Raw genomic sequence first — 27,771 nt, 5'->3', positions numbered from 1 at the left:
GACACCTGTCATAGTCAGCACACATTACCTTGGCGTGTAGGAAGTTCTTCACACCAAAGTGTGCACCAGCTCCCCCTCATTCAGAAGACAGACCACCGACGCCAGGCTGTCTCGTCACAGATACCCAGGGTAAACGCTGCCCTCCGCCCCATCTTCTATTCCCTGCTTTCTCTACTTTAGATTTCTATTGAGAATCTGGAACATTTTCACAAACACCTTAGACTTCTCATTTATTTCCTATCTGGCTTCTTTGGCAATCAGCTGTAGAGGGTTATGCGACCCATGTTTGAAGACCCATTGATGGTTTAATCTAGAAGCAGTGCTATGGAATCCAGAAGGTGGAGGTTAGGCTTTGCTTTCTGGTCCTGCTACTGACCTGCTAATTGACCTTGAACAAGTGGCTTATCATCTCTGGGCTCTAGTCCTCATCCTAATCCAGAACATCACTAAGTGTCTTTCCAGTATTAATATCTGTGATAGAGAATAAAAGAATACTAGAGGAGTTTTTAAAGAAATGTGGGATTTTTGTTTTTCCTTTTCTCTAAAAGCCAGTTAGTAGCTCATCTACTCAGGGACATCCTATTTTCTTCTGCTTACCTTTCTAAAAAACAAACCCACTGGCAGGAGTGGGTTTTATGTTGCTCTTGATAAACTACAGACCAAGATAGAGAGCCTTGATTTCAGAACGTCAGATTTCCAGTGGTATTTTTCCTTAATGATTTGCACATGTCCCTGTGCGGTGCTTATTTGTGGTTAGAGACGGGGATCTATGGAGAAAAAGTCTCACAACATAATGAAGAAAACGTGGTTTCCTTACTTATTTTCAATTTCTTTTGAGCTGTGCCTCATAGTTACAATATCCTCCAGCAGTATTAGGTAGACTCACCCTGCATAAGGTAGATTTGATTCCTAGCACTTACCTGCCAGGTCTTATATTTTTATGATATGTTTCAGAAGCTCAAAGAATTCTTTTTAAAGAATATGCTTTTATTTTTCTATTATTTTATTTAAAAAATTTTTAGTTTGAGTAGAGCTTACGCACAGTGTTACATTTGTTTCAGGTATACAACGTATATTAGTTTCAACTTCTATGTTATGCTACACAGAGTATGTGTTTAAAAATTGAAAGTTTGTCCTCAATACTCCCAGGAGGAACTGAAAGAGTTTTATGAATGGAGGAGATAGAAACAATCTCATGGCCTCTTGCCGGCTTTCTTTGCACAGAGCACTCACCACCTTCTAACATACACTATAATTTATATACAAATTGTATGTATTGTTCATTTCCTCTGCTCACAAGAATGTCAGCTTAGCAAGGAGAGATGTTTGTTTTAATCATGGCTGACTCCCAAGCATCTAGAGCAATCATTGATATATATTGGATACTCAACGAATAAATTAAACTTTATAAAATCACATAAATAATTCAGGTAGAACTAGTACCCTGCACATCTCACTTTTAGAAGTCACATTGTTTCAGGGCACATGGGTGGCTCAGTCCGTGAAGCGTCCAACTTTGGCTCAGGTCATGATCTCATGGATTGTGGATCCGACCCCATGTCGGGCTCTGTGCTGACAGCTCAGAGCTTGGAGCCTGCTTCAGATTCTGTGTCTCCCTCTCTCTCTGCCCCTCCCCTGCTCTCTCTGTCTCTCTCAAAAATAAACAAACATTGAAAAAAAAATCTTAAAAAAAAAAAAAAGTCACACTGTTTCGTTAGAAGGAAGAATAGGTCACACTGGCAAGGTTAATGAGGATGACCAAGGTGATTATTATGGCTGAGGCAAAAAAGTAAACATATGTGGAGTTCAGGTTTAGTTAAGCTTAACTCTGCAAATACCCACATAGAAGTTCCAGGCTAAAAGAAAACTGGGCAAGGAATCTAAAAAGAAACTTAATAAGCTCAGTTTCTCCTTTCTAGCCCATTTTTGTTTAATTTCATGGAAAATTATATTTGCTGGAGAACTCCATGTATGTCTGAAGGAGTCAGATCCTTGAGGACACTTTAAGGAAAGTGGACACGCCCCCAGCTGAGTCATGCTTACTTTGTACTTAAACATTTTTCATCCCAGTCTGACCACACACCAACATCAAGGTTGATGAGATCATGCCTATAGGACTCTTAGAGTCATAAAAGATGTCAGTTAAGTCCAAAGTAATAATATACAATATTTTTCTGGTATAATAATTGTAGGACATCAGAAGTCATGATATTTTTTCACTGCTCATGTTATTCATGAGAGTCACACTTTTTAATTTAAATTCTGATTATCTTGTGCTACCTTTGACCTCTTAGTGTAACAAGCCAAAGGAACATATCAGTCCTGTTCATGTTTCTCTCTTCACATTCTCTGATTCTTTGGAGAAACCTAGGTATTTCATCACAAGGATGTTAGTGGCCAGAAGGTAGCAAGCCAAGGCCTCAAGTTCAGTCTCACCTTCAAAGTCCCAACATCCCAGATGGGGAATCCCAAGTTACCATTTAGTGCTAAGAATAACAGGTAGAGGAATTACATTTGGGTTAACATTTTACTGTTGGGATGAAAAGAGAATTCAGGAGAAACAGCATTGTAGAACACAAATGACAGCATTATTGAGTCATTTCAAGTTCTAGGAAAATTGCACAGCTAATATAAAAAGTGAAGAAGGTATAAAGGTAACAACAAGTATCAGTTACATTTACAAACTTACATATGTAGTTAGTTATCAGCAGCATGCTTACTATGTATCAGGAAGGATACTAAGCACTTTACATATTTTGTTTTAACTCTTCCAACAACCCTGTGTGGAAAGTACTATTATTATAATACCTACATTAGAGCTAAAGCATCTCGGGCACAGAAAGGTTTAAAACTTGCTCAAAGTGAGGGGCGCCTGGGTGGCTTAGTCGGTTAAGCGTCCGACTTTCACCTGGGTCATGATCTCGCGGTTCGTGGGTTCGAGCCCCGCGTCGGGCTCTGTGCTGACTGCCAGCTCAGAGCCTGGAGCCTGTTTCAGAGTCTGTCACTCCCTCTCTCTCTTGCTCAAAGTGAGGCACCTGGGTGGCTCGGTTGGTGGAGCGTCTGACCTCGGCTCAGATCATGATGTCATGGTTCGTGAGTTCAAGCCCTGTGTCAGGCTCTGTGCTGACGGCTCAGAGCCTGAAGCCTGTTTCGGATTCTGTGTCTCCCACTCTCTGCCCCTCCCCGACTCTCTCTCTCTCTCTCTCTCTCTCTCTCAAAAATAAATGAAAATTAAAAAAAATTTTTTTAGACTTGCCCAAGATTTCAAAACTAGCAAGTGGTGATAACAGGATTAGGACCCAGGCAGCCTGACTTTACAGTAAATGCACTTAAATACTACTGTATATGTTAAATTTGTTATAACTTAGAAACGGATGTGTATGGAATGTACAATGTTTAGGAGTTTGGGACATTTTCCAGCTAGCAGATCTCTCCTTGGGGAGAATATGCCATACCACCCTTGGCCAGATATCAGCAGAGAAGATCAGTTCAATGGCGCCAGCCAGCAGTAACGAGAGAGGCTGTCAAGCAATTAGCCTGATGATAATTTGGTATAATAAAACCTGCTTCAAATCATAATTTAAACAGACAATGTGGAGAACATTCTTCCTTTCTATTTCCCTATCCTCCATCTTATGCCACAGTACAAAAAGGCAGTTTGGATCACAGTGAGGCTACTGAACCCACATGCCTTGAAAAGAAATGTGACAGGAGACACACAGGAGTGGGGAGTAAGCACATGATGTAGGGGTTTTCACTCACTTGGCAAACATTTCATGAGTGCTTGCTACGATGGGCACTGGAGAGGTCAGAGACAGCAAGACACGGTAATGCCTTAGTTTAGTATTAGAAAGTGTCAACCATCCCCCTCCTGGAAAAGACTCAGTCTGGACAAGTGGCTGGAGATGCAAAAAGATAGCTAGCCAACCTGGGTTTGAGCTACCAGGCTGGCAAACTTAAATGCCTACTAGCCAGGCAGGCAGAGTAGTGGGCAAAGTAGTGGGAGTAAGATGCTTGGAAGCCATGGTGTCCCACCTCACCTGAAATGGGTACACAGAGCTCCAAGCCACTGCTTCTAGATCACATGTTTTTCCAGAAGACAGAAAGCCAGATCTTATGTAAAACATTCGGATTTTGAACATAGATGAAACAAATGTTTGCAGGCCAAATACTTCCACAAAATGTAGTTGTCAAATTCTGCCGAAGAGCTTAATTAAATTCACTGAGTTGCGTTTTAAAAATAAATTTGCTTTCACAGTGGATTTGGTATGTGTAGACCTTCTGATCCTTATGGACACCTAGTTCAAATCATTTTTAAAATCTGAATTCAGGTGTATAGCATAGACAGGGTGTGTAATGTGCACTAATCTTTTGTAATTGGTAAAAATTACAGCATCTGCATAAGGTTCCTTCTAGACTTTTCCAGCCTATTCTAGACTCCTCACCCCCCACTTCTGACTTCTATCATTAATTTGTTTTGCCTGTTGTTGCCATGTTCAAATCTTTAAAAAAATTTTTTTACTTCAAATATTAATCACAAGAAATTGATAACAGATTTAGTTGCTTCAGGTCTGAAAAAATAAAATTGAGTTTAAATAAATGAAGGTACAACCAAAAAGAATCATGCTAAACCCAAATCATGGAGTCCACAAACTAAGCCAAGTGCTTCTTAAAGTTCCACACATCTATTCTTTCCAATACCTAGCATGTTCTATGTGGATACCATATGCCAAGTATGTACATGTCACTCTGTACAGAGTGTCTCATGTAAGAATTACAAAAATCCTCTGAGATACAAATAAGAAAAAAATTATACCCACTGTACAGCTAAAGAAAACCAGACTTGAAGTAGGTTATGCAGCTAGATCCATGGCCAATACTTGAAAAGTGTAGATTCAAAGGCAGGGCTGTTACAAAGCCCAGGTATTTTTCCATTGGACTACACAGCCTCCCTTAAAATTAGTGAATGGTGTGTTTTCTTAACTCTTCCCTAAGAGTATGATAAACTCCAATTCTTAAGCAGGAGCATAACAAATATTATTCAATTTAGAATCTAACTGGGAATTCATGCTTCACATTTTAAAGACTGATAATGGTGGTAGAGGTATTGAAAGTTGTTTATTACGTAAACATAATAAAATTTTTCTCTCTTTTTTTTCAAGTAATCTCTATGCTCAACCTGGGGCTTGAAGTCACAACCCTAAGATCAAGAGTCACATTATTTACTTACTGAATCCGCCAGGCACCCCATAGGTACTTTTATTTTTATAACAACTTAGTGAACACAGTAAGTAAATATGTGTGTATATATAATGTATGTGTATTACACATTATGTGTGTGTGTGTGTGTGTGTGTATCAACTACCTTTTATTATCATATGTCCTACCTAGGTTTATTTACCTAATTTCCTGGGACTCAAGACAACATTGTCTTGTACGAATGTAGTCCTGAGACAGGAGGCAGATTTGGATGTCTAGAGATTTTTCTCTTGAGAAATTGGTGCAGCATGGAAATGGGATTAGAACTTCCTCTAAGAGGGGCTTCCTGGTGATGAGTGGACTGTAAAGGAATTGCAGAGAAGTTGTCTTGAAGCTGTGTTCTGCATAGCAGATTCATTGTTTTTACTTAGGAGCAGTTCTCATTCATCTTTTAACAAGACTAAGAAAACATAAATTGTTTATAGTAGAGAATATTATTTTACTGGGTGAGCAACTAACATATATATTCTCCGGAGATGGGTGGGTGTCTAAGGCCCCACGATCTGCCAATACCAGCTGTTCATTGGTGCCTGTGGGGAAGGCAGGCTTATTCACCTGAAGCCAAGTGATTGGACGAGAACAGTAAAAGGACTTACAAGATCTTCTTTTCAAATCAATGGACAGAGTGAACTGCCGGGCCTTTCCCAGTAGCTCATCCTTTCGGCAGATAGGAAGAGGTTGATGCATTGCCAATACTTTTTAGCTACCAGGATATATGCCACTAGGGATTCATTCATGCCCAAGGCTTTTTAGCCTGAGATATGCAAAAATTCCAAGTATATATTGCTTTTTATCTCAATAGCTACCCTGAAATCAACTATCCTGTTTGGCTAGCTTCTTCTGACATTTTAGGTAGCTCAGAAACTCAACTAAATCTGGTAAAACATCCAGATTTACCCAGAGCATCTGTTCCAAAATTTACATCTGAGCTCTCAGATCCAGGATTATGTTCCATGGGCAACAAGCTGAGTGAGCCACGCGACCTTTCCTCAAATCCATACCTGTTGGCTTAAGAACTTAAGCTATTTTTAACCCACGACATTAATTTTCGCTTTAGTCGTGGTATTCTTTTTTTAAATTTTATTTTCAAGTGAAATATTTTAATTGTGGTGAAATACACATAACATAAAAGTTACCATCTTAACCGTTTTTAAGTGTGTGATTCAGTGTGTGTTCAGGATTCCTTTCATCTTACAGAACTGAAGCTCTGTAACCATAAAACAATAACTCCCCAGGCCCCTCTGCCTGCCCCGCCCCTGGCAACCACCATTCTACTTTCCATATCTATGAGCGTGGACTACTGTTCCCATAAGTGGAGCAGACAGTATTTGTCTTTTTGTGCCTGCTCGTTTCATTCAGCAATAACGTCCTCAAGGGTCATCCACGCTGCAGCATGGAATTTCATCCTCTTTAAGGCTGCAAATTCCTTGTTTGTAACTGTAACCTGTTTCCAGTTTATCTAGCAAGTTAATAAATCAACTAGATGGAGGGGGAGTACTTGTGTATTTAATAAGACTTAAGGCTTGAAAACCATAAGCAAAGGGGCTGAGAAAATTTGTTGAAACCCTGATAGCTGTGCATTGGAATGCATTCACAGTGCATTGGAATCACCTGGGAAGCTTGGTAAACCACCAGCTGCTAGGCCCAAACCCTAGAATATCGGATATAGTATAGTAGTATTTAGAGTGAGGCCAAAGAACTCGAATTTCACAGGAGTTCCTGGTCAGTGACCACGCTTTTGAGAACCAACACCAAATATTTGTCATGGTGCAACAAGGCTACCCGTCCCACCTAAGAGAGGAGGCACAGAGCAGAGTAAGAATAGTGAGAAAGTCCAGTCTTTGTGATCCCAGGGCATTGTGGGAATGAGGGGTAGACGGTGGCAAGTCAGAACAAAGCTGTGGGAACTATGTCTGCCTTCGCCTCTCTGGCCTCAAGGAGAAGACAGCAAGCACGTGAGGTAAGTGAGGGGGATTTTTAGGAAGCAGGGGTCTCTCGGCTCCATCGCTCCCTTTGAGGCTCTAGGGAAAGCTCACCGTGAGGAGGCATTGGCTCACCTCGATGTAGGCAGACGTGAGATGCCAGCCGGTGGACTTGGAATGAGCAGTTGTGAAGGTGTGAGATGATCCTGGGGCAGACCCCTGGGAGGGGCGTTGCTGAGGTGGGGAACTTGGCAGACGCTGTGTCTGAAGCGAATGGGAACACGGCAGACTGCATCTGCCAGTGGGAGTAACTAGCGATCCCCAGGGGCACGACTCAGTCCAACTCTGCACACAGTGACCAGGAAGACCGACACAGCCGAGACACCAGGGGACAGCGTGCTCAAAGACCTGCACTCGTCACTGCCCCAAACCCTCGGACACTATTTTGGCAAAGCAGCCGGGCAGTTGGAACAAAAGATGACATCTGAGAAAGGGGGCAGGCGATGTATGTTAAGAGACAGAGCATTACTTCAAGGGACTATTCCAACCATTAGACCAGCCTCGCTTCTAATTTGGCTGGGATTAAAATGTATATTGTTTTGTTTCCTTGCTAACCAGCAAGCATGAGTTTATGAGGAATACCAGATTAAGTTCTGACAGAATAAAGAATCACATTTAAAAAAAATTTTTTTAACTGTTGACTCACTTTTGAGAGAGAGACATAGTGTGAGGGGTGGGGGGCAGAGAGAGAGGGAGACACAGAATCCGAAGCAAGCTCCAGGCTCTGAGTTGTCAGCACGGAGCCCAACACGGGGCTCGAACCTACCAGCCATAAGACCTGAACTGAAGTCAGAGGCTTAACCAACTGAGCCACCCAGGTGCCCCAAGAACTGCTTTTTTCCCGTATGTCTGAGGTATCATTTGACTAGGGTTGTTAGATAAAATCAGGGACATACTTTTAATAAAAAATTGTTATCTGAAATTCAAATGTAACTGGGTATGTTGATTTGCTAAATGTGTCAGCCCTGCGTGTGACTTACTATGGCGTGCGTATCCGTGGTTATTAGAACATCCCCTTGCCGCACTGCTTACTTCAGTCCACAAATCTCAATCATTACACTGTCTCATTATTGCACCACTTGAGGGCAATTGCCAGAGAGCTAAATCCCAATCCGTGAAGCCTGGTTTTGAAGCCAGGACTGAAGCCAGTTTATTATTCCAGAAACAGTGGAATAGCAGTGAACTAGCTGAGCATAAAACCCTCCCTGTAGACAATATACAAAGGGGCAAATCCAACCTGAAACATTCCAATAGCCTTCTTTTCACTATATCCAAACATGGACATTCACATTTGAATTGTTATAACACACCTGTAAGATGATTTCCAAAATTGTGAAATGGGCATTTCAACTATTCTGTGAGGATATATGATGTATCCTCTAACCCACATCTCCAGGGCATAGTCTCTGGCCACTCCTCAGAGCTGTGTCAGCCACACAGGCTGACTTAACCAAGGCCAACCTTTTGAGGTAGAGGTCACCTTCTGCCCATGACTTCAAGGCTTCTAATGAGAAGACCCACCTATCTATCCACATCTCCAGCCAATTTGTCACAGAGGTAACATCATCTTGATTACCTGCAAAATGACTTTTAAAAATATGAATAATAGTTTTATTACTGCTATTTGATATTAGGGTAAGATTATATTGTTCTCAAAGGACTTTGGGTGTTCTTAGCCAATGTCTTTGGAGCTCAGCAAGTCATCCCCCAGGAAGACTCTGAGAAAGTGAGGAAGGGAAAGGTAAGTTTGAATGAGGAACCAGGAAAGAGACAGACATGAAGGAACAATTCCTAGGCGAGGAAAAATTTGAGCCAGATGGGGTGGATGTGCAGAGCAGTGGGTCCTGGAACCGGGGGAAGCCAGGGGGATTCATTAGGGTGCTGGGAAGAACAGGGCATAAAGATAGATTTCATCTTCTCTAGAGGATGGATCAGACCTCAGGTGAGTCAATCTGCAGTGGATGGTGTTTTCTAGGGCTACGAGTCAGTACTCATAAAGCTAACACTTAAACCCAGCATCATTTATTGACTGTCTACTGTCTACTATGTGTGAAAGAAGTGATACGCTCTCAATGTTCTCTTACAAAATGATGAATGTGCCAAACTTTCCATATTAATCAAGTACCATAACCATTTAAAATTATAGAACAAATTGTGATTGAAATAAAGCTGTGGGGAATTTTGTTTTGGAGGAAAATAAAAATGATGGGCTATATTGATTCCTTTTTTTTTTAGTTTATTTATTTATTTTGTGAGGGAGAGAGACAGAGACAGAGAGGCAGAGAGAGAGGGAGAGAGAGAACCCAAGCAGTCTCCACATTGTCAGCACAGAGTCCAACATGGGGCTCCATCTCACGAACCATGAGATCATGACCTGAGCCGAATGAAATCAAGTGTCAGACACCTAACCGACTGAGCCACCCAGGCGCCCTTGTATTGATTTCTTAATAACCATAACCCCCACCACCCCCGTCACTTCTCCCTTCTTGCTGTGTTGTTTCTCCCATTTCTGTTTTGACTGGCATGTGGACTTGAGCCCATCAAATGAATTAGACAAGATGAGAAGGTTAATTTATTTAAGGGAATGTGAATCAACACTGCAGGGAAAACAAAAGGCACCAGTGTGTAACTGTCTTTAAAGCAAAACAAATAAAAGCATTGGATGAATCAAACTGTGATCACCCAGAGGCTGAAGAACCCATGTTGTTTCAGGGGTTTAAGTAATTACAGAAAACTAGCTCCTCTGCACACCTACTGGCTTAAATGTTGGGGCTCTTGTATCAGATGGACTGGAGTTCAAATCCACACTTAATAAATGTGCCCCCTTGGCCAGGCTGCACGATGGAATGTCTGGTTCCTGACATATTAAAGTAGCATAATAATAACACCCAATTCATGGGTTGTTGTAAGAATTAAATGGGAGGATGAAATGCTTGGAACGGTCAAAGCCAACAGGTGAGAGCTTCCTAGAATTTCTTATTTAAAGGCAGCAGGCAACCTTGTAAAGCAGAATTGATTACTATATCTGATCTGAATTAATCCACTTCTTCAGAAGCTACTCTGAATCTTACAAATGTGACTGCCCAGTTGGTCTGGTTCAATTACCTCATGTAAATTCAGTGTCAAGTGCCCCTATTCTTTTATCCTCTTTCCTTAATTTTAGAATGTTAATCCCAGGAAAATTTAATTCTAATACCACCCACGTTGTCTGCTTTCAGGGGACAGGACAGGAGTGTCCATGAATTATTACACAAAAAGAAAAGACCTCTCACTATTGGAGGGCTGTTCTAAAAAGGTCAAGGATAAGTCAGCCTTCTCAGAACATTTTTACTGAAAGGTCTCAAAATTAAATTTGCAACAATATGATGCCTTGTAAACGTACATGTTTGCAAAGAGGAAAAATGCAAGACAGATTAAATAAAACAAAACAAAATACTGTGGGTCTTAAATTCCTGAACAAGAGTTTATTTTTCTGTTCGTTAGTATCTTGTAGAAGGACCTGGAATTTTTGACCTCTGGCCCTGACTTTGAGACAGTGATGGAAAGGGGATAACGAATCAAGAAGAAAAGGTTGAAAGGGCCCTTAATCCAAACACTGCTGGTCTCAGTAGGGATGCTGTTGAATGTTCGTGGGGCTGCAGCCCCGGGACGCACTTACCATGAATTCCCACAGACCTGTGTCGGTCCTCACGCCTCACCAAGTCAGCCCTGTTGTTATGAAGGTGTCAGATGTGAAACTATGTAAACAGAGTGACACGGAGGCCATTCCTGCCTAGTGACCTGTACCAGAAAGGTCTATTTTTAGAAACTGCTGCAGGCTGCTATGCCTTTGGAAAGAAGGCAAGCCCCATATTTTTGCTATTTTGGAATATTTCTGTGTATTTGGTTGTGTTCTAAAATGTCTGTCAAAGAGTAAAGAGAAGAACCATCTTCGATCTCTCAACTTGAAAATGTGAATTTTGAATTTTACTTATACATAATGGCCAAGAAGGGGCATGAAGCGTGTCTTTTATTCCAAGGAATAACCAGGAGATCCCATCCTTTTGGGTCCTTTGTGGGCTAAAGAGACTAGGGAAGATCCATAGGAATGGCGGCTGCAGCAGGTGAAAGCTGCTGGCAAAGTCACTTGTCAGGTTTGTTAAAAAGCAGGCTCCCCCACCCTCAACCCCCAGCCCTCAGAGTCTGATTTAAGGAAGAGTACAGAGATTTGCATGTTAAACAGGCAAACAGGCACCACAGCTGATTTTGAGGGAAGTCATCTAAAGTTCACACTTTGAGGGATGACTGGGTGGCTCCGTGGGTTAGGCGTCCAACTTCAGCTCAAGTCACGATCTCAAGGTTTGTGAGTTCGAGCCCCACATCGGGCTCTCTGCTCTCAGCACAGGGCCCACTTCGGATCCTCTGTCCTCTTCTCTTTCTGCCCCTCCCCAAACCCCACTCTCTTTCAAAAATAAATAAACATTAAAGTTCACACGTTGAGGAAAAACTGCTACAGGAAGAAGATAGGAAAGCATGAAAGATGCTGAAGAGTGAGAAGTGAAAATCATTGCATAAAACATGAACACACCAAATGATCAATTCTTTTCTATCGGAAAGGAAAAGCCATAAGATTGAGGCACAGCAGAACTCTGGCATTGGAGTCGTTACGTATGTATGCCCTGACATAGCCAACTTGGTGGTAGAAAACTTGGCTTCTCCTCCTCAGCTTGTGTTTCTAGTCCTGTGACCTAAGGCTGAATCCTTCCATTTCTGGGGCTGTCAACTTATAGAAAGCAGGTAGCAGTTTCTTCAGAATGATTCTTCTTGGGGGTCAGAAGAGGGGCTCTGCCAGTGACCTAACCTGTCCCCTCCTATACTAAAGTTCTTCTACATCTACAGCCACAAGTAGATCACCTCTTGCTCTCTCTCTCTCTCTCTCAGAATAAATACACTTAAAAAAAAAAAAGGGAAGAAAAGGATGGGAATGCCTCCACCTAACACGTAGTAAGTAAGCAGCAGGTGCAGCATCTAATGGGTGACTATTCAGTGATTGGATAGAAGTGCACCAAACCTAAAGCCACGTTGTGTTTTCCTTGGCGTATGCTGTCTTTATTGTTGCAACCTTCATACAAAGTAGGGATGATTGTCTTCACTTCCCAGAGGAAAAACAAGGGAAGTGAAAGGGGAAAGTCAGTTGGCCCAGAAGTCAAGAGTAAGGAGTGGGTTGTACACCAAGCTCCATCAGAGTCAAAGGCAGATCTCTAACCACTGCATAGCACTGCTGCTGGAGTAGGGGGCTTCGGGAAGGAATGTAAACCTCCGTGTGACAAGGTGGCTTCAAGGACCACATTCCAGTAAGGCTGGAAGAGCTGGAGGACAAAGAAAGGCCACTGAAAGTCGACTTTCCAGGACCTAACTCCCAGGCAAGAGCCCCAGAAGGCTACCTTACTAACGGGAGGCATGGGGCATAGGGGAGGGAATTTGGTCCATCTCATTTCACAGAGAGGAGACATACACTTTCAAATATAATCCTTCTTGGGTGGAGGATACAGGTGAAAAGTGTGGTCAGTTCAGTGATGAGATTCTTAACCATGAGAGAACAGAGAGAGCAGTGAGGGTGAGCCCAACCTGCCCAGTGAACTTTTAATGTAAGAAAAAGGACTACCCTGTCTAATGACATAATTCACAGTAGCCAACATTTATACAGCAACTTACTATACCAGCAAGGGAGATATTGTTATTATGCCCCTTCTGGAGACAGTGAAACTAAGGTAGAGGTTAAGGCCCTCAACCAACAAGTGGTAAAGCTGGGATTCCAAGTCACACAAACTTGCTGAGAGCCTGTGCATATAACCACCATGCCTCCTCACTGCTATTGGGTATGGTTTTGTGTTCATTTCACAGACATCTGGTGAGCACAGATCATGTGCCGGGAACCATTCCAGGCACTGAGGACACCATACTGAACAAAACCTCTACCAGTATGGACTTTATATTCTAATGAAAGGAAGCAGGATGGATGACTTTGTGAGTGTATATCTCATAGGTGAAGAAGAAGAAGGAGGAGGAGGAGGAGGAGGTGAAGGAGGAGGAGGAGGAGGAGGAGGAGGAGAAGAAGAAGAAGAAGAAGAAGAAGAAGAAGAAGAAGAAGAAGAAGAAGAAGAAGAAGAAGAAGAAGAAGAAGGGGTGTTACGGATATAGCAAGAAAGGGGCTGCAAGTTTTTATTTTTTTAATTATTATTTTTTTATTTGAGAGAGAGAGCACGAGTGGGGGAGGTATAGGGAGGAGAGAAAGAAAATCCCAAGCATGCTCCACACTGAGCACAGAGTCTGATGTGGGACTTGATCCCATGACCCTGGGATCATGACCTGACCTGAAATCAAGAGTTGGACACACAACTGACTGAGTCACCCAGGGGTGCGGGACTCCAATTTTTAATTTGCTGTACATGGAAGGCTGACATTTGAGCAAATACCTAAAGGAAGTGAGGGGGCAAATCAAAAGGGCATAATAACAACTTTTTAAATTTATTTTTCTAAATAAATAATTTTTTAAATTGTTCAAAAAAAAGAAACTTAAGTGGGGCACCTGGCTGGCTCATTCAGAAGAGCAGGTGACTCTTGATCTTGGGGTCATGACTTTGAGCCCCACGTTGGGTTTAGAGATTACTTAAACAAATAAAACTTTAAAAAAATAATAAAAAACTTAAGTTACATGGCAACCAGTAGGGAAAAAACAATGGTTCTCTTTCACTACTTGCTCCTTTCAGTTATGCAGGTGAAGGACGAAAGCTTATGAAAATGTCTCACTCCTGTGACTATGTTATGAAAGACTGTTTTAGGTGTCCAGGGCTTTCAGGCCCTGCTTATTCAAAAGTGATAGTTAAAAACGGCTGATTCCTAAGAGGCACCTTTAAAGAAACATTCCAAAGAATCCTTTTAGAAATGCTCCTTAGGGGTGCCTGGGTGGCTTAGGCAATTGAGTGACCTTGGCTCAGGTCATGATCTTGAGGTTCTTGGGCTTGAGTCAGACCTTGGGCTTGAGTTCTTTCTGCTGTCAGCATAGAGCCTGCTTTGGATCCTCTGTCCCTCTCTCTCTCTGCCCCTCCCATGCTTGTGTTCTCTTTCTGTCTCTCTCAAAATAAATAAATAAACTTAAAACTTTTTTTTAAATTCTAAAAATGTTCCTTGGAACCACAGTCTTCGTGAAAACAATATAGCAACCTTCCTACATAGACAATAAACACACTCACCAAGCAACCATCCCCCCAGGATTATTTTACACCTCCTACCCACTAAGCAAACAACATTAGGCAGGAATCCGACAGCAGAATAAAGAGGACGTGGAAAATTTGTATTTTTTTAATGCACTGACAAACTGTTACAGTTGACCCTCAAACCTCACAGGGCTTAGGGATGTCCGCTGTCTACACAGTCAAAAATCTAACATTTGACTCTCCAAAAACTTAACTACTCATAGACTACTGTTGACTGGAAGCCTTACTGAGAACAGTCTATCGATAAATTTTGTATGTTATATGGATTATAAACGGTATTGCTACAATACAGTAAGCTAGAGAAAAGGGAATCATAAGGAAGGGACAATACTTGTACAGTACTATATTTATTGAAAACAATCCATGTATAAGTGGACCCGAGCAGTCCAAACTCCTGTTGTTCAAGGGTCGACTGTGCTACGCCAGCAGGCCAGCAGCTAGGGAAGAGAGAGTGAGCCTCTCAACTGGAGAGGCAGTTGGAACAAACATTTTAGTAACACAGGCAAAGGGGCAAAGAGGCCGGTCTTAGAGCTATTATTTTATCAAGGACTAACAAGGCTCTTCAAGACTGCCACATGCTAGGACTCCAGAGGCAATAGAACCATTAGAAGACAGGTGGTAACAAATACATATTTGGGGTCATCACCTTAAATAGCAGTGGTCAAAGGGGTGCCTGGGTGGCTCAGTCTGTTGAGCGTCTGACTTCAGCTCAGGTCATGATCACACAGTTCGTGGGTTTGAGTTAGGCTTGTTACTGTCACCCTGTGAGTGCAGAGCCCACTTTGGGTCCTGAGGGGTCATCTCAACTCAGCCAGACCCAGTGGGTTCTCTGACTTTTGAAGGCTGAGCCTGCATAGGGCTCTTAGTGCTTCCAAACCTATTATTTTAAGCTTCTTCCCAGGACTTTAGTAGGACACCTGTGATCTTAGAGCCATTATACTTAAATAAGACATAAAAATATGTAATCTGGAAGGAAAGTGGACAGTAAAACAATGGAATTATCCAGAACAGGACAAAACTGCCAGGAAGCTTGGATTTCCCACTGAGGACACATGTAGTGTATTCAACAATGGATTCAATTCTTTCTGGAAACCATTTCTCTACCCATCATTCCCAAGAAGTGTGGGATTTGTGCTAAGGCTATCCAAAGTGTCATTTTTAAAAAACCAGGAACTGAAAAGGTAAATGAATATTCCATGAAGATAGATCGATGTTCACATGCTCGTTCAACTCCAGCACCTCTTGACTTTGTCTTCATGAAGCATGTCCCATTAGATCGAATAAGTTCAATGGCATGGAGCAAGCCATCTTTCTTTAATGGGGACACCATCCAGAAATGACATGTAGACTGAATATGGCACCTATGGCATAATGGGTATGGGTTTACTTGCTCAAAACAGCTGGATGGCCCCCACACCTGTTGGCAAAAATGAGCTCCCCCGATGAAATGGCATGTGGTAAGAGCTCAGGTCGCAGACATTCACGGGGAGGGGTAGGGTGGGTGGGAGGCAGAACAAATGCTGCCCAGGGACAACCCCTCCCCTGCCCACACCCACTTATCAGTAGCAACATCTCTTAGTGAGCTCTCAAAAAAATTCCACCTCCATGTAGCAGCAATGAGAAACAGGTCTCACAAAAATGCAAGAACAGAAGCCACTGGTGGGGTGGCCCTTCCCCAGCAGGCCTCTCTGGATCCTAGACAGTCCTGAAATCTATGAAGCAGGGGTCTTCATGTTTGCTCTTCAATTCCCTGTGTGAACCAGGCTCTGGTCTGCTCCTTGCCTCCCCTGGTCTGCCTTCCTGGTTCTCCTCCTGCTACTACCCAAATGTCCCCTTGCACTATGTGTTTTTCTTTTACCTCTTAGTTCCTGCCTCGTTGTTGTTTCTCTTTATCACTTTGACTTACAGCTTAAACCCCTGGTTCTCAAACTTTGCACAACAGGATCACCCAGGCAGCTTTTAAAATGTCCATGCTAGGTTATACCCTATACCAAGTCAATTAGAACTCTAGGCATGAAACCTGAGTATTGGTTTGTTTTTTATTAACTTCCTATATAAATTCCAATGTAGCCAAGTTTGAGAAAGAGCAGCTTTAAGCCATTTTGAATCAAGGGTGCAGAATTACAAACATTTGGTTCATATTCTAAATTGGAATTACCCAGACTTATCTGGGTATATATCTGGGTGTGTATACCCACATTTGGAACCAGGGGAAAGGATGCCCCCATAACTTCTGAGTGATCTCAGAACTCAGATTTCATATCCTTTGTAAAGGCTCAGACAGATATTTGAGTGCCATTCTTTGATGGTGGGGCATGGAGTGGTGACTCCTGCTTGGAATACATTTGTTCAAAGTCAAACCATGTTATCCCAGGAATGAAACCGGGTCTTTCATCATCAAACCTCCTTCATTGGGAAACAGTACAGCATTCCTTTGCATGCAGCTAGCGTTCAGTGCATAGCCAGTGAGCATATGTAATCCACTGAATAAAAATAGTGGTTATCATTATGGGCTACAGGAAAAAAAATGTCCCTTTTCTCATTACAGTAAGGGAGTCTTATTGCATACCTCTCAGGAAACCTAATAATGTGTTACATGAATTTTCCATGGGAAGGAACAACTGGTTAGGAAATCAAATACTATACTTCTAGACAGTGACATTCAAACCTAGGACCCCAGGGGAACCAAAAACTGCTCTGAGTATGGTCCCAGCAGGATTGAAATACCTCCTCAAAGCATACTGAGCAAATTCCCATGATGCCAGGCCTCTCGGAACAGTTTCTGGGGGTCGAAGGCCACTGCAGCTGCCTCCTTCCCCTCCTCTCCACCACTTGCTCAAGCGGAAAAAATGTTTCAAGGGTAAGTTACCACAGTTCTCAGTTATACTGATTCCCTCTCTGGGGAAGCCTAACCCTGGGTCCCGAGACGGGATGCGGACCATACTGCAGCTTGGGGATTTGCATTCACATTCAGCTATGTGCCGGCCCTTTGCTCAGATTAAGAACTGCAAAGGCCAAAAGAGCGGGAAGGACAGGCGAAGTCATGGTGAGGGTCACTGGGCACGGGGTGGAGACAAGAAGGTCATCACAAGTGCTAGGCGGGCCGGTGGGGGTGGGAGGTATCCTGTGAGGCATGAAGAGCTTCCAACACAGAAGGCACAAGAGTGATCCTACCCACCATCCTAGCCACCACTAGAGCTGCATACTCTCCTGAGAGGGCGCGGCTGTAACACACCCCCTTCTACCTCCACAGAGGACTCAGCCACAGAGCACAGCATGGAGCCCCTTTCCATATCTTGAGAGGCAAATCTCAGGACTTGCACACCTCTTTCTCATCTGGCTTCTGTGTGCAGGTAAGGCGGAGGGAGCCACCTGTGTTGTGCACAGAGGCAAGTACCTGGAGCTTCAAGAACAGTCTCTAAAAAGATCATTGCTCCTTTTCTAATCGCCCTCAGCTCCTCCTGCCTGCCCACTTGAAAGTTATCTTTTGACATCATTGTTTTCCCAAAGGCCACATACCGTGCTGTCTAGAGAACATTACATCTTCAAAGTGTTCAGCCTGTGCTGCGTGTGTTTATATAACCTAAGGATTTAATTCAGTGGCACAAAGATGCACCGGCAGGTGAAAGCCACTTCCCAGAAAGCCCTGTCTGCAGCCTGAGGGTCCCCTCTTCTGTAGCTCAGCCTCTCACCAGTGAGCCACGACTTGTGACTTGTTTTAGAATCAGAACTCTTTTTATTGAAGTTTTCCAGGAGAAGGTCTTTAAAAAAAATCCCACTCTGAACTTGGGCCTAATTGACACTGTCCTTTAAAATTAAATTTCCTTCGAGGGGCGCCTGGGTGGCTTAGTCGGTTAAGTGTCCGACTTTCGCTTAGGTCATGATCTCGCGGTTCGTGGGTTCGGGCCCCGCGTCGGGCTCTGTGCTGACTGCCAGCTCAGAGCCTGGAGCCTGTTTCAGTCTGTGCCTCCCTCTCTCTCTGACCCTCCCCTGCTCACGCTGTCTCTCTCTCCTAAAAATAAATAAAAACACTAAAAAAATTTTTTAAAAAAAATTAAATTAAATTTCCTTCGAGCAAAATGGTTATAATCAGAAACTTTAAAATTCATAGATTCTCATTTCCACAAATAAGTCAAATCCATGCATTAAATAGAAAAATCGGGGTGTCTGGGTGGCTCAGTCGGTTGCATGTCCGACTTCAGCTAGGGTCATGATCTCCGGTTCTTGAGTTCAAGCCCCTCGTCAGGCTCACTGCTGTCAGCGTAGAGCCCATTTCAGATCCTCTGTCTCCCTCTCTCTCTTTGCCCTCTCCCATCCTTCCCCACGCTCAATCTCTCCCCCTCAAAAAATAATTAAACATTAAAAAAATAGATCAAAAGAGAATGTAGTCAGGTACATTTCCATGAGCCAAAATTGTACAATGCATACTCCTCATGGAATAATGATTTGATATTTTATTACAATGAATCATTTTCAAATATCATTATAGCAACTCAGTAGGGAGTTCTCCACTTTAAGAGGAAACTTAGTCTCAGAGAGATTGACTTGTGCCCATGACACAAATTGGAGATTAGAGTCCAAGTGACAGGGCCTCCCCTTTGGCATGCCGCTTACCATTTCATACCTGAGAACTGGCAACCTGGTGTTCGCATAATCTGGTATGGAGATTGTCCATTTGTAAGGACAAAACAGATGCTTTTTATGTTCTAGGTAAGTTTAACCCGTCCTTCAAACTTTGTTGCTTTTAAAATCGGGAGTTCTGTACTTTTTAAAGTTCCTAATAAATCATTTTCTTAAATTGCCTTAAATTAGTTAAAAAGAGACATCAGGGGTTAATCTAACTTGTTTTAAAAATACAGATGCTTTCTTTTTTTTTTTTTACAAATAGTTTATTGTCAAATTAGTTTCTACATAACACTCAGTGCTCATCCCCAAAGTGCCCTCCTCCATGCCCATCCCCCCTCCCCCCCACATCCATCAGTCCTCAGTTTTTGTCAGCATTCAAGAGTCTCTCATGGTTTGCCTCTCTCCCTTTCCCCCACCATTTCCGCCCTTCTTCTCCCCCTTGGTCCTCTGTCAAGTTCCTCCTAATCCTCCTTTACGTGCAAACATATGGTATTTGTCCTTCTCTGCCTGACTTATTTCGCTCAGCATAACACCCTCAAGGTCCATCCATGTTGCTACACATGGCCAGATTTCATTGTTTCTCATTGCCATGTAGTATTCCGTGGTATAGATAAACCACATCTTCTTGATCCATTCGTCCTTTGATGGACACTTAGGCTCTTTCCATGTTTTGGCTATTGTGGAGAGTGCTGCTATGAACATTGGGGTACATGTGCTCCTATGCCTCAGCATTTCTGTATCCCTTGGGTAAATTCCTAGCAGTGCTATTGCTGGGTCATAAGGGAGTTCTATTGTTAGTTTCCTGAGGAACCTCCACACTGTTTTCCAGAGGGGCTGTACCAGTTTACATTCCCACCAACAGTGCAGGAGGGTGCCCGTTTCTCCACATCCTCGCCAGCATCTAGAGTTCTCTGATTTGCTCATTTTAGCCACTCTGACTGGCGTGAGGTGGTATCTCAGTGTGGTTTTGATTTGTATTTCCCTGATGAGGAGGGATGCTGAGCATCGTTTCATGTGTCTGTGGGCCAAAAATACAGATGCTTTCTAAGGGGATAGACTCAGGCAGGTAGTAGGGAACAGAGGGGAGGTGAAGAAGGGGAGGGAAGAAATGATTTTCTTTTGTAAACCATAACCATGAGTTGAAAAAGGAACTTATTTGAAAATCCTTTTTTTTTTAAATTAATAGTTAATAGAGCTCATTTTTGTATCTTTTAAAAGAGTCTTGGAGCTGCTGGGTGGCTCACTTGGTTGAGTGTCCAACTTTTGATTTTGGTTTGGGCCACAATCCCAGATCTCAGGGTGGTGGGATTGAGCCCCACATTGGGCTCCATGCTGAGCACGGAGCCTGCATAAGATTCTCTCTCTCTCTCTCTCTCTTCTTTCTCTCTCCCTCTGCCCCTCTCCCCCCTGTTGCATGTACTCTCTCTAAAATTTAAAAAAAAATAAAATAAAACAAAAAGGCCTTAAAATGCATTCTGTTACCAGATACTTCTTTTGAGATCACTAACTTGCAAATCCTAAATGAGCTATATCTCACAACTCAGTCTAGACATTAGAAAGAATTCTGTGTCACAGAAATCTGACACAGAGGTAGCAAGTGTGTGAGCCACCCATCCCATTCCATTCCAATAATGTCATCTCATGCATTTATAAAAAGAACTATTCTGCTAACCCTCAGATATGTGGGATGGGTTTTGGGGGGGGGGGAGTGTGGGCCCAAGGGCTGTGGTGAACTTAATTCCATCCCCAGTTTTGTTATATGGAGGAAGCAAGTCTAAAGGAACAAATGGCTTTATTTCCAGAAGCCGATGAAGAACCTGGGTGCACAAAGCAGTGACATGCATTTCTTCTGAACCCCCACAGGAAGTTCAAGGTCAATGGCAATCTCTTCTTCATTTAACAATTTTTTCACGGATGAGTTAAAAATCAACTTATTGGGTTTTTCTAGTTTTCGAGTTTTGACGGTTTCTTTAAGCATCGCAAATATTTCTAAACAGAGGAGGCAGTGAGTAGAAAGCATTAGTCCACTAACTGAGATGCCAAGAGCCCCCAGACCTGTGTTCTCAAAGACCAAGCTTCTCACTTAGGCTACTAGCATTTGGCCTCGGGCAAGTCACTACACATCTATGGATGCAGTTCCTTCATTTCTTCCTCCCGGCAGAGCCATGGACTGAGAGTAACAAAACCTAGATTCTCACTTTGGTCCCACTACACCAGGCAGTTCACATATTCTAGGCAGATGCTTATGGGTTTTTATTTTTTTAAATTAATTCAACCTCCCTTTCTCTTCTGTCCCTCTTTTTTCAGTAAAATGTGATCAACTACTCCTACTTCTCATACACATATAATCATTCAAAAACAAAAACAAACAAACAAACAAAAAACATTCCCTTCCAATACCATCAACTCACAGAATAATGAATGGAGAGGGAAAATGCTTATTTAAATTTGCAGAAATGCTGGGAAGATTTGGGAGTAAGATTTCATTCTAAAAAGGGGCTCACTTTCCCCCTTATTTTATCTTTATATTTACTTACAGTTCTGAATCAGGCATACTGCCTCCTATGATCAGAAGGACCATTTCCTCACCACAGTTCTCCCGTTAACTGGGACCTCCAATCAGATGCTATGTTCTAGAGGCTAGAGTAGACTTCTCACAAGAGGTAATTTACTTAACAAATGTGCATTATATTTCCAGGAGAGCTCATGCTTTAATCACCATGGTATATATACTGCATACATACATTTCTCATTTAAATCCCATGATCTTCAGATAGATTAAATGACTTGCCCAGGGTCACAGAGCTAGTACCTAATGCCATCAGACTTCATATCCAGGCAGCCTCAAACCTTCATCACCATCTCATACATCCTCTCTTAGAAAGAATGAGACTGACTTTCACATGGCTTCACACAACTTACGTGAGCCTTGCAAAACAATACAAAGCACTTAGCATGAAATATACCACAAAACTTTTCTTAGCTACACAGGCCAACCAAGTATTGATATCAGATTTAGGAATAGGATGGTTTTGGGCAAAAATGGCACCTTTACGCAGAAGGTTGGGAGATTGATTTGCCAAGAAAAATGGGGGTTGTGGGGCGATCAGAATTGGGATTACAGGTCCATTGGTCTCAATGACATAATGAGTATCCAATTCAAGATAGGAATCCAAGTCTCAACTCAGGGTAAGAACATGAGTTTAGGTGAATACCCAGAAATTACCCCAACAGTCTATTCTGAAATGGAATTGTAGCCTATTGGGTTTTTTTTTTTTCATTTTTGTTTGTTTTTAATTTAAATTTTAGTTGATCTGCAAATAGCAATGAGTATTCCCTATATTAAAAGCAGCTGGAATCACCTGCATGAATGTTAAACCTGAAGATCTTTTCCTTTGTTTCCACTGTAACAGTTAACTTGGTTCTAAGACTTGTATTTTACATGTATCTGTCAAATAAAGTCTCTATTGATTTGAAAGAGGGTTTGGAGTATTAGCTCTTACTTGTGTACATGTCTGCTTTCTAATTTAAATGCTTTGCATTCCACAAAGGTTTTTTTCTTCAGTTTTCCTTCAGCTAAGAAAATGTTTGTTTTCCTTCTGGAAGGTCTTTTCTTTGGTCCCCTTTTTGTTTTATGATTTTCCCCCCATTTATCCATCACTAGCTGTGGGACTCCTCTCTTTGTAGACCCAGCACCCAATACATTCTCTGCTCCTGCAGCAAGGCCACTGCCCCTTCACTCCCTGTTCCTAGAGGACTAACTCTGCCTTCTTCATGGGTCAGCAGATCTTGTAAGGCCTTTGACCCACAACTCACTCGAGACTGCATTTCTCTTGTCACTGTAGCCTTTAAAGAAGGTGTTTCTACATTTGATTGTTTTTGCTCACTGGTTAAGATACTCTCAAAACATATATAAACACCACTTCTCTGCCTAACATTCTTGGCATTTTTATGATGGATGTGAGGTGTTGCCCTCAACTACCCAAAGCTAACTTTAAGGGAAAAAGAGGCAGGTACACTTAGAGCTGCTGATATGTAAATTTTCACTACACAAATGATTTCTCTATTAAACAGACCCTCCAGTTATGTTTACGGGAAGCCACCTCAAACATTTTTAAAAGCACAGAGATCACTCAGGAAAAGAAGGAAAATTAATTAATGAAATACACAAGTCACTCTATCATGAATTAATAGAAGGAAATGAAATCTCAGGACATGACATGTGCCTAGGTAGAAAGGCAAGACTTCTCAAGAAAATGACAGCTCTACTCAATACAAAGCCAGATTAATCCAGAGCAAAGGGGTTTGCATTTACCCAGTTCTCTGTAAGGTCACCGAGGAATGTCCATCCATGTCTACCAAAGCACGTTTATAATCCCCATCTCTAAGAATGTGTGAGAAGTAAAGACAGCCTCCTTTTCCTCAAACTCTGAGAGTTCAACTATAAAAATCAACACATAATAGATGAGATAAGACATATTCAAAAGGTATCTTAGAGACAAAATGTTTCCCACACCAGAAACAGGGAATGCAAGGACTCTCCAGTAACCTTATCGATCACATTAGCATATCTAAAGAAAGAATGTGTCAATCAGAGAGGGGATTTGGTGTGGAGACACAGGGAAGAAATGAGACTGGAGAGCAGGGCTCAGGCAGCATGACTCCCTGCCGTCCAGAGGGGAAAGGGTCCCACTCACTAGTGCGAGCATCTGGGCCGCGGGGCAGATGTGGCCCTAGTGGAAGCGGGGCCATCTGGTCATCAGGGCAGATGCCAGCACATGCTGTGGGCCCAGAGCCTGTCCCTTCACCCTGACAGAGATCACCATGCAACCACCTGACCTCACTATGGTCAGACTTCTTAGTTTTCCTGTCAGATAAAGTTTTGACTCTTGGACCGCTTGGGATATTTGTTCCACTTAGAGTCATCTTTTTCAAAATTGGTTAATACATTGACATTGTGGTATACATTCTTCAACTTCTTGTGAGTTTGGATAATGTAAATTAATCTTCCTAAATTTTATGAACTCCTGGGCACTGTCATAACCAATACTGTGCCTGTAAGGCTGGTGACCAGCCCCTTAATGATAGTAAATTCACCAGGAGAGTAAAGGAGGTGGGAGGGGCAGGAGTGGAAAGAAGGGTTTCTTGATAACCAGGCAATCAGCATGTTTGGCAATGTGGCAAAACTCTTCCATTTTACCGCATGCCCCTCTAACCCAATCCAGAATAATTATGATCAAATATTGCATACCTACTATGTACTTACTGCTTTATTCATTAAATCCACATAATGTGCTTTTGTGGCAAGAATTTCTACTTCCATTTTATAAATGAAAAAAAATGAGGTTTAGAGAGGCCCAAAGTCATGAAGCTTGCAAATGACGAGGCCAGATTTCAACCCTGAGACTGGTTCCTGTTCTGCTAGAAGAAGTAATTCAAATCTCATGTCATCATCCACTAGAAGGCAGAACAGGAGGCCAGCATGACTACTTTTCATAGCAAGACATGGAGCAGCCCTCTCCAGAAGTTCATCTATCACTAGAATCCCATCAAAACAAATCAAGCATATGGATTCCACTATTGCTCCTCATCAGATAAAATGCCAGTGTCCTAAAGGTGGGCTTTGGGTTTCAGTGCCAAAGAGAGTTCAGAACCTTCAGCACTCTTTCTGGACACATGGAATAGTCCTCATGGTTCTGAGTCTTCCCATGCATCTGTTTGAGAAATCAGCCACCATGTTTTGGATGACTGCTTGCTTTACTCAAATCATGACCCATAAGGAATGAGCCTATGCCTACAGTTGGCCAATAATAATACAAAGAGCAGCAGCATCTGTTGCAACCATGTTATTACCATGAGTATGCAGAGTATTTCATTTCACCTTTCCAATCACCCTGTAAAGTAGATCTTTTAATCTCCATTTAAAGATGTGGAAACTGAATCTTCCGAGGTTAAGTAAGTTGCCCAAGGTCACACAGATAGATGACAGCCCTGGAATGTGAACCAGGGCCTGATCTAACTCTGTGCTTTGAGCCACTCTGTATCGCTGGCCATCAGAGAAGCAATGGCTAGTTAGATGGCCCTGAAGAGACACCAGACACAGCCCAGAACTGAGGAGTCACATAGTGAGACCACACCCAGGGCTGTGTTTTTGTGGTTGGGAGCAACTTCTACACAAGGGCTCACTCAATAAAGTTTGGGGAATGAATGAATGTAAGAGTGAATGGTCCCAAAAGAGGATCTCTTATGAATGATGAAAAGATTAGGTAACTTTTCACATCCCGAACACAGTGTAGCGTGATGAATGACTCCTAGAGTTCCGGCCAATTGAACATTCTCAAATATTATCACATATAGTTGCCATGTGAGGTAGCCAAAAACTGATTAGTGTAGAAATATCCAAATAAGCAAAACATGCAGGTACAGGGCTTAGTAGATCAAGGTAATAACTCTCACGTGGTGTGGGGTGAAGCAGAACCAGGGGTATCCATCTAGATTCTCTTTGGTTCTTCCACTTATCAGCTCTGCTGCCTTCAGTCATTTAGGTAACCTCTTGCCTATAAGTGGGGATAGTGGTGGCCATCTCACATAAGATTCTTATGAGGTTAAAGGAGCTAACAGAGTCGCGCTTGGTTTGTAACAGTGCTAAAAAAAAAATTGTTTTAACCCCTCTCCCCTTTTTATAAATAATTCCTCCACCAAGATGCTGGTTTCCCAGGAGTGGGAAGTGTTTTACTTTAAGGCATTATGCCCAATCAAAACCCAAACCTTTTCCAAGAAAACAGCCACCACAGTTGCAACCAGGAAAACAAAACAAAACAAACAAAAGAAGGAATTCGCTTGTTTTGATGACCGCTGAGGTGTAGGTGAGGTTAGTGGAATGCCACATAAAGCTCCAAGCCAACTGCTTTCTCTAGTTCCACAATGAGACAAGGCTTCTCAGAGCTCTGACCACAGCTGGGATTAGAGTCACCTTTCATTACACCTAGAAATTTAGGAAGTGCTGTGAGACAGCTCTATCAAGCCAGTACCTGCTGGGAAAGCCAGTGTCTGAAAACAAAGTGGTGACTGAAATGTCTTCACTCAACTTCCTCCTCACATGCCCCATGGAAAAAACCTGGGGAGTGGGAGGTGGTGAATGGGGTGGAGGCGAGGAGGCATCAGGCTCCACTCATGGGGGTTTAAAAAACAAGGTACTGAACACAGCCCTTCCAGGGAGGTGGGTCAGGGTTGGGGCGCCGGCCCAGCCTACCTGCGTACCAGCAGCCTGAGGGTCTTGTAGGATCCTTTCACCAGGGAAACGGCCTCCCTCCTGGAGCTGCTCAACACAACCTCATTGATGTGCACCACCTCGTCCCCAGCTCGCAGTTTGGAGCTCACCGAGTCAGCTTTGCCCCCTTCTTCGATCTGCTCAGAGAGAAGAGAGAGCCATAGGTGAGCTGCCCCAGGCCCTGCTGGACTTCTGCAGAGCCCGACAGACCGGTTATGACCACGCCCCACTGGTAGCCAACCCGAGGGTATAGGGAGAGAAGATAGGGATTGCCTCCTGTTTTCCACACCCTCTAGCACCCGGCACCCTGACTGCCCACAGAGGGTGCTCAGAAACATTAGCTGAAGGGGTGGAACTATTGTTTCCATCCAAAAGCAGCTACCCATTCCGCTCTTGACCCCCACCCCTTTCCAGCTTCAACTCCCAAAGTCCACTTGAAGCAACTGTTTTGTTCCTTTCTGAGTTGAGTTCTTCTTATCTGATTATTTGATCTAAACTTATAATTCAGTTGATAAGTAAGCTGTGGTACATCCAGACGATGGAGTATTACTTAACACTAAAAATAAATGAGCTATCAAGCCAAGAAAAACATGGAAGAAACTTAAATGTGTCTTACTAAGTGAAAGAAGCCAATCTGAAAGGCTACATACTGCATTCAAACTACATGACATTCCAGAAAGGAAAAACGATGGGAATAGTAGGAAGATCAGTGCTTGCCTGGTTTAGAGGGAAGGGAGGGGTAAATTTAAGGCAGTGAAATTACTCTGTGTGAGAGTAGACAGGTGGATAACATGACATTATACCATACATGTGTAACACCAAGAGTGAACCCTAATGTAAGCTATAGACTTTGGGGGATAACGATGAGTCAGTGTAGTTTCATCGAGTAACAAATGTACCACCCTGGCAGGGGATGTTGATGGTGGGGGATGCTATCCAAAGGAAGGGGAGCAGAGGGTCAATGGGAACTTTACTCCACTCAATTTTGCTGTGAACCTAAAACTGCTGTACTAAATAAGATCTATAAAAATATTATAATTCATTCAGCAAAGGGATTCAACACTGGCTTTACACAAGAAATTGTTGTAGGTGCTAAGGGTGTAGCAGTGGATGAAACAGAAACCCTTGTTTTTCTGGTGCTTAGGGTAGACATGGGGAAGCAAACCCTAAACATAATAAACAAGTAACGGATGTAGTACATTAGAAGTTGATGATGCATTTTGGAAACCAATAGAGCAAAATAATTGCTTGGTCCAGTCATCATATGCCAATGGATGCTTGTGGAATATCCATAATGATGAAAGAGATTAAAAAACAAAAAAAGAAAAGAAAACAAAAAGCACTTAAAAAAACCTGACCCGTATTTTCTCTTTTTTCA

General features: G+C 42.6%; 1 protein-coding gene across 1 annotated transcript in view; it reads right to left on the bottom strand.

Annotated features, from left to right (window-relative positions):
- SHROOM3 (shroom family member 3) overlaps positions 1 to 27,771 on the bottom strand; it is a 304,996-nt gene that overhangs the window by 174,872 nt on the left and 102,353 nt on the right. Inside the window, exon 3 of the mRNA XM_039230978.1 lies at positions 26,376 to 26,530. Coding sequence (XP_039086909.1) covers positions 26,376 to 26,530 — 155 coding nt within the window. The remainder of the gene's footprint in view (positions 1 to 26,375; positions 26,531 to 27,771) is intronic.

This window comes from Hyaena hyaena, unplaced genomic scaffold, assembly GCF_003009895.1.
Source record: "Hyaena hyaena isolate Hyena2069 unplaced genomic scaffold, ASM300989v1 scaffold_54, whole genome shotgun sequence".
In the NCBI taxonomy this organism is placed as follows: Eukaryota; Metazoa; Chordata; class Mammalia; order Carnivora; family Hyaenidae; genus Hyaena; species Hyaena hyaena.
The sequence above is the reverse complement of the archived record's forward strand: the minus strand, read 5'-3'. Positions and strand labels throughout refer to the sequence as shown.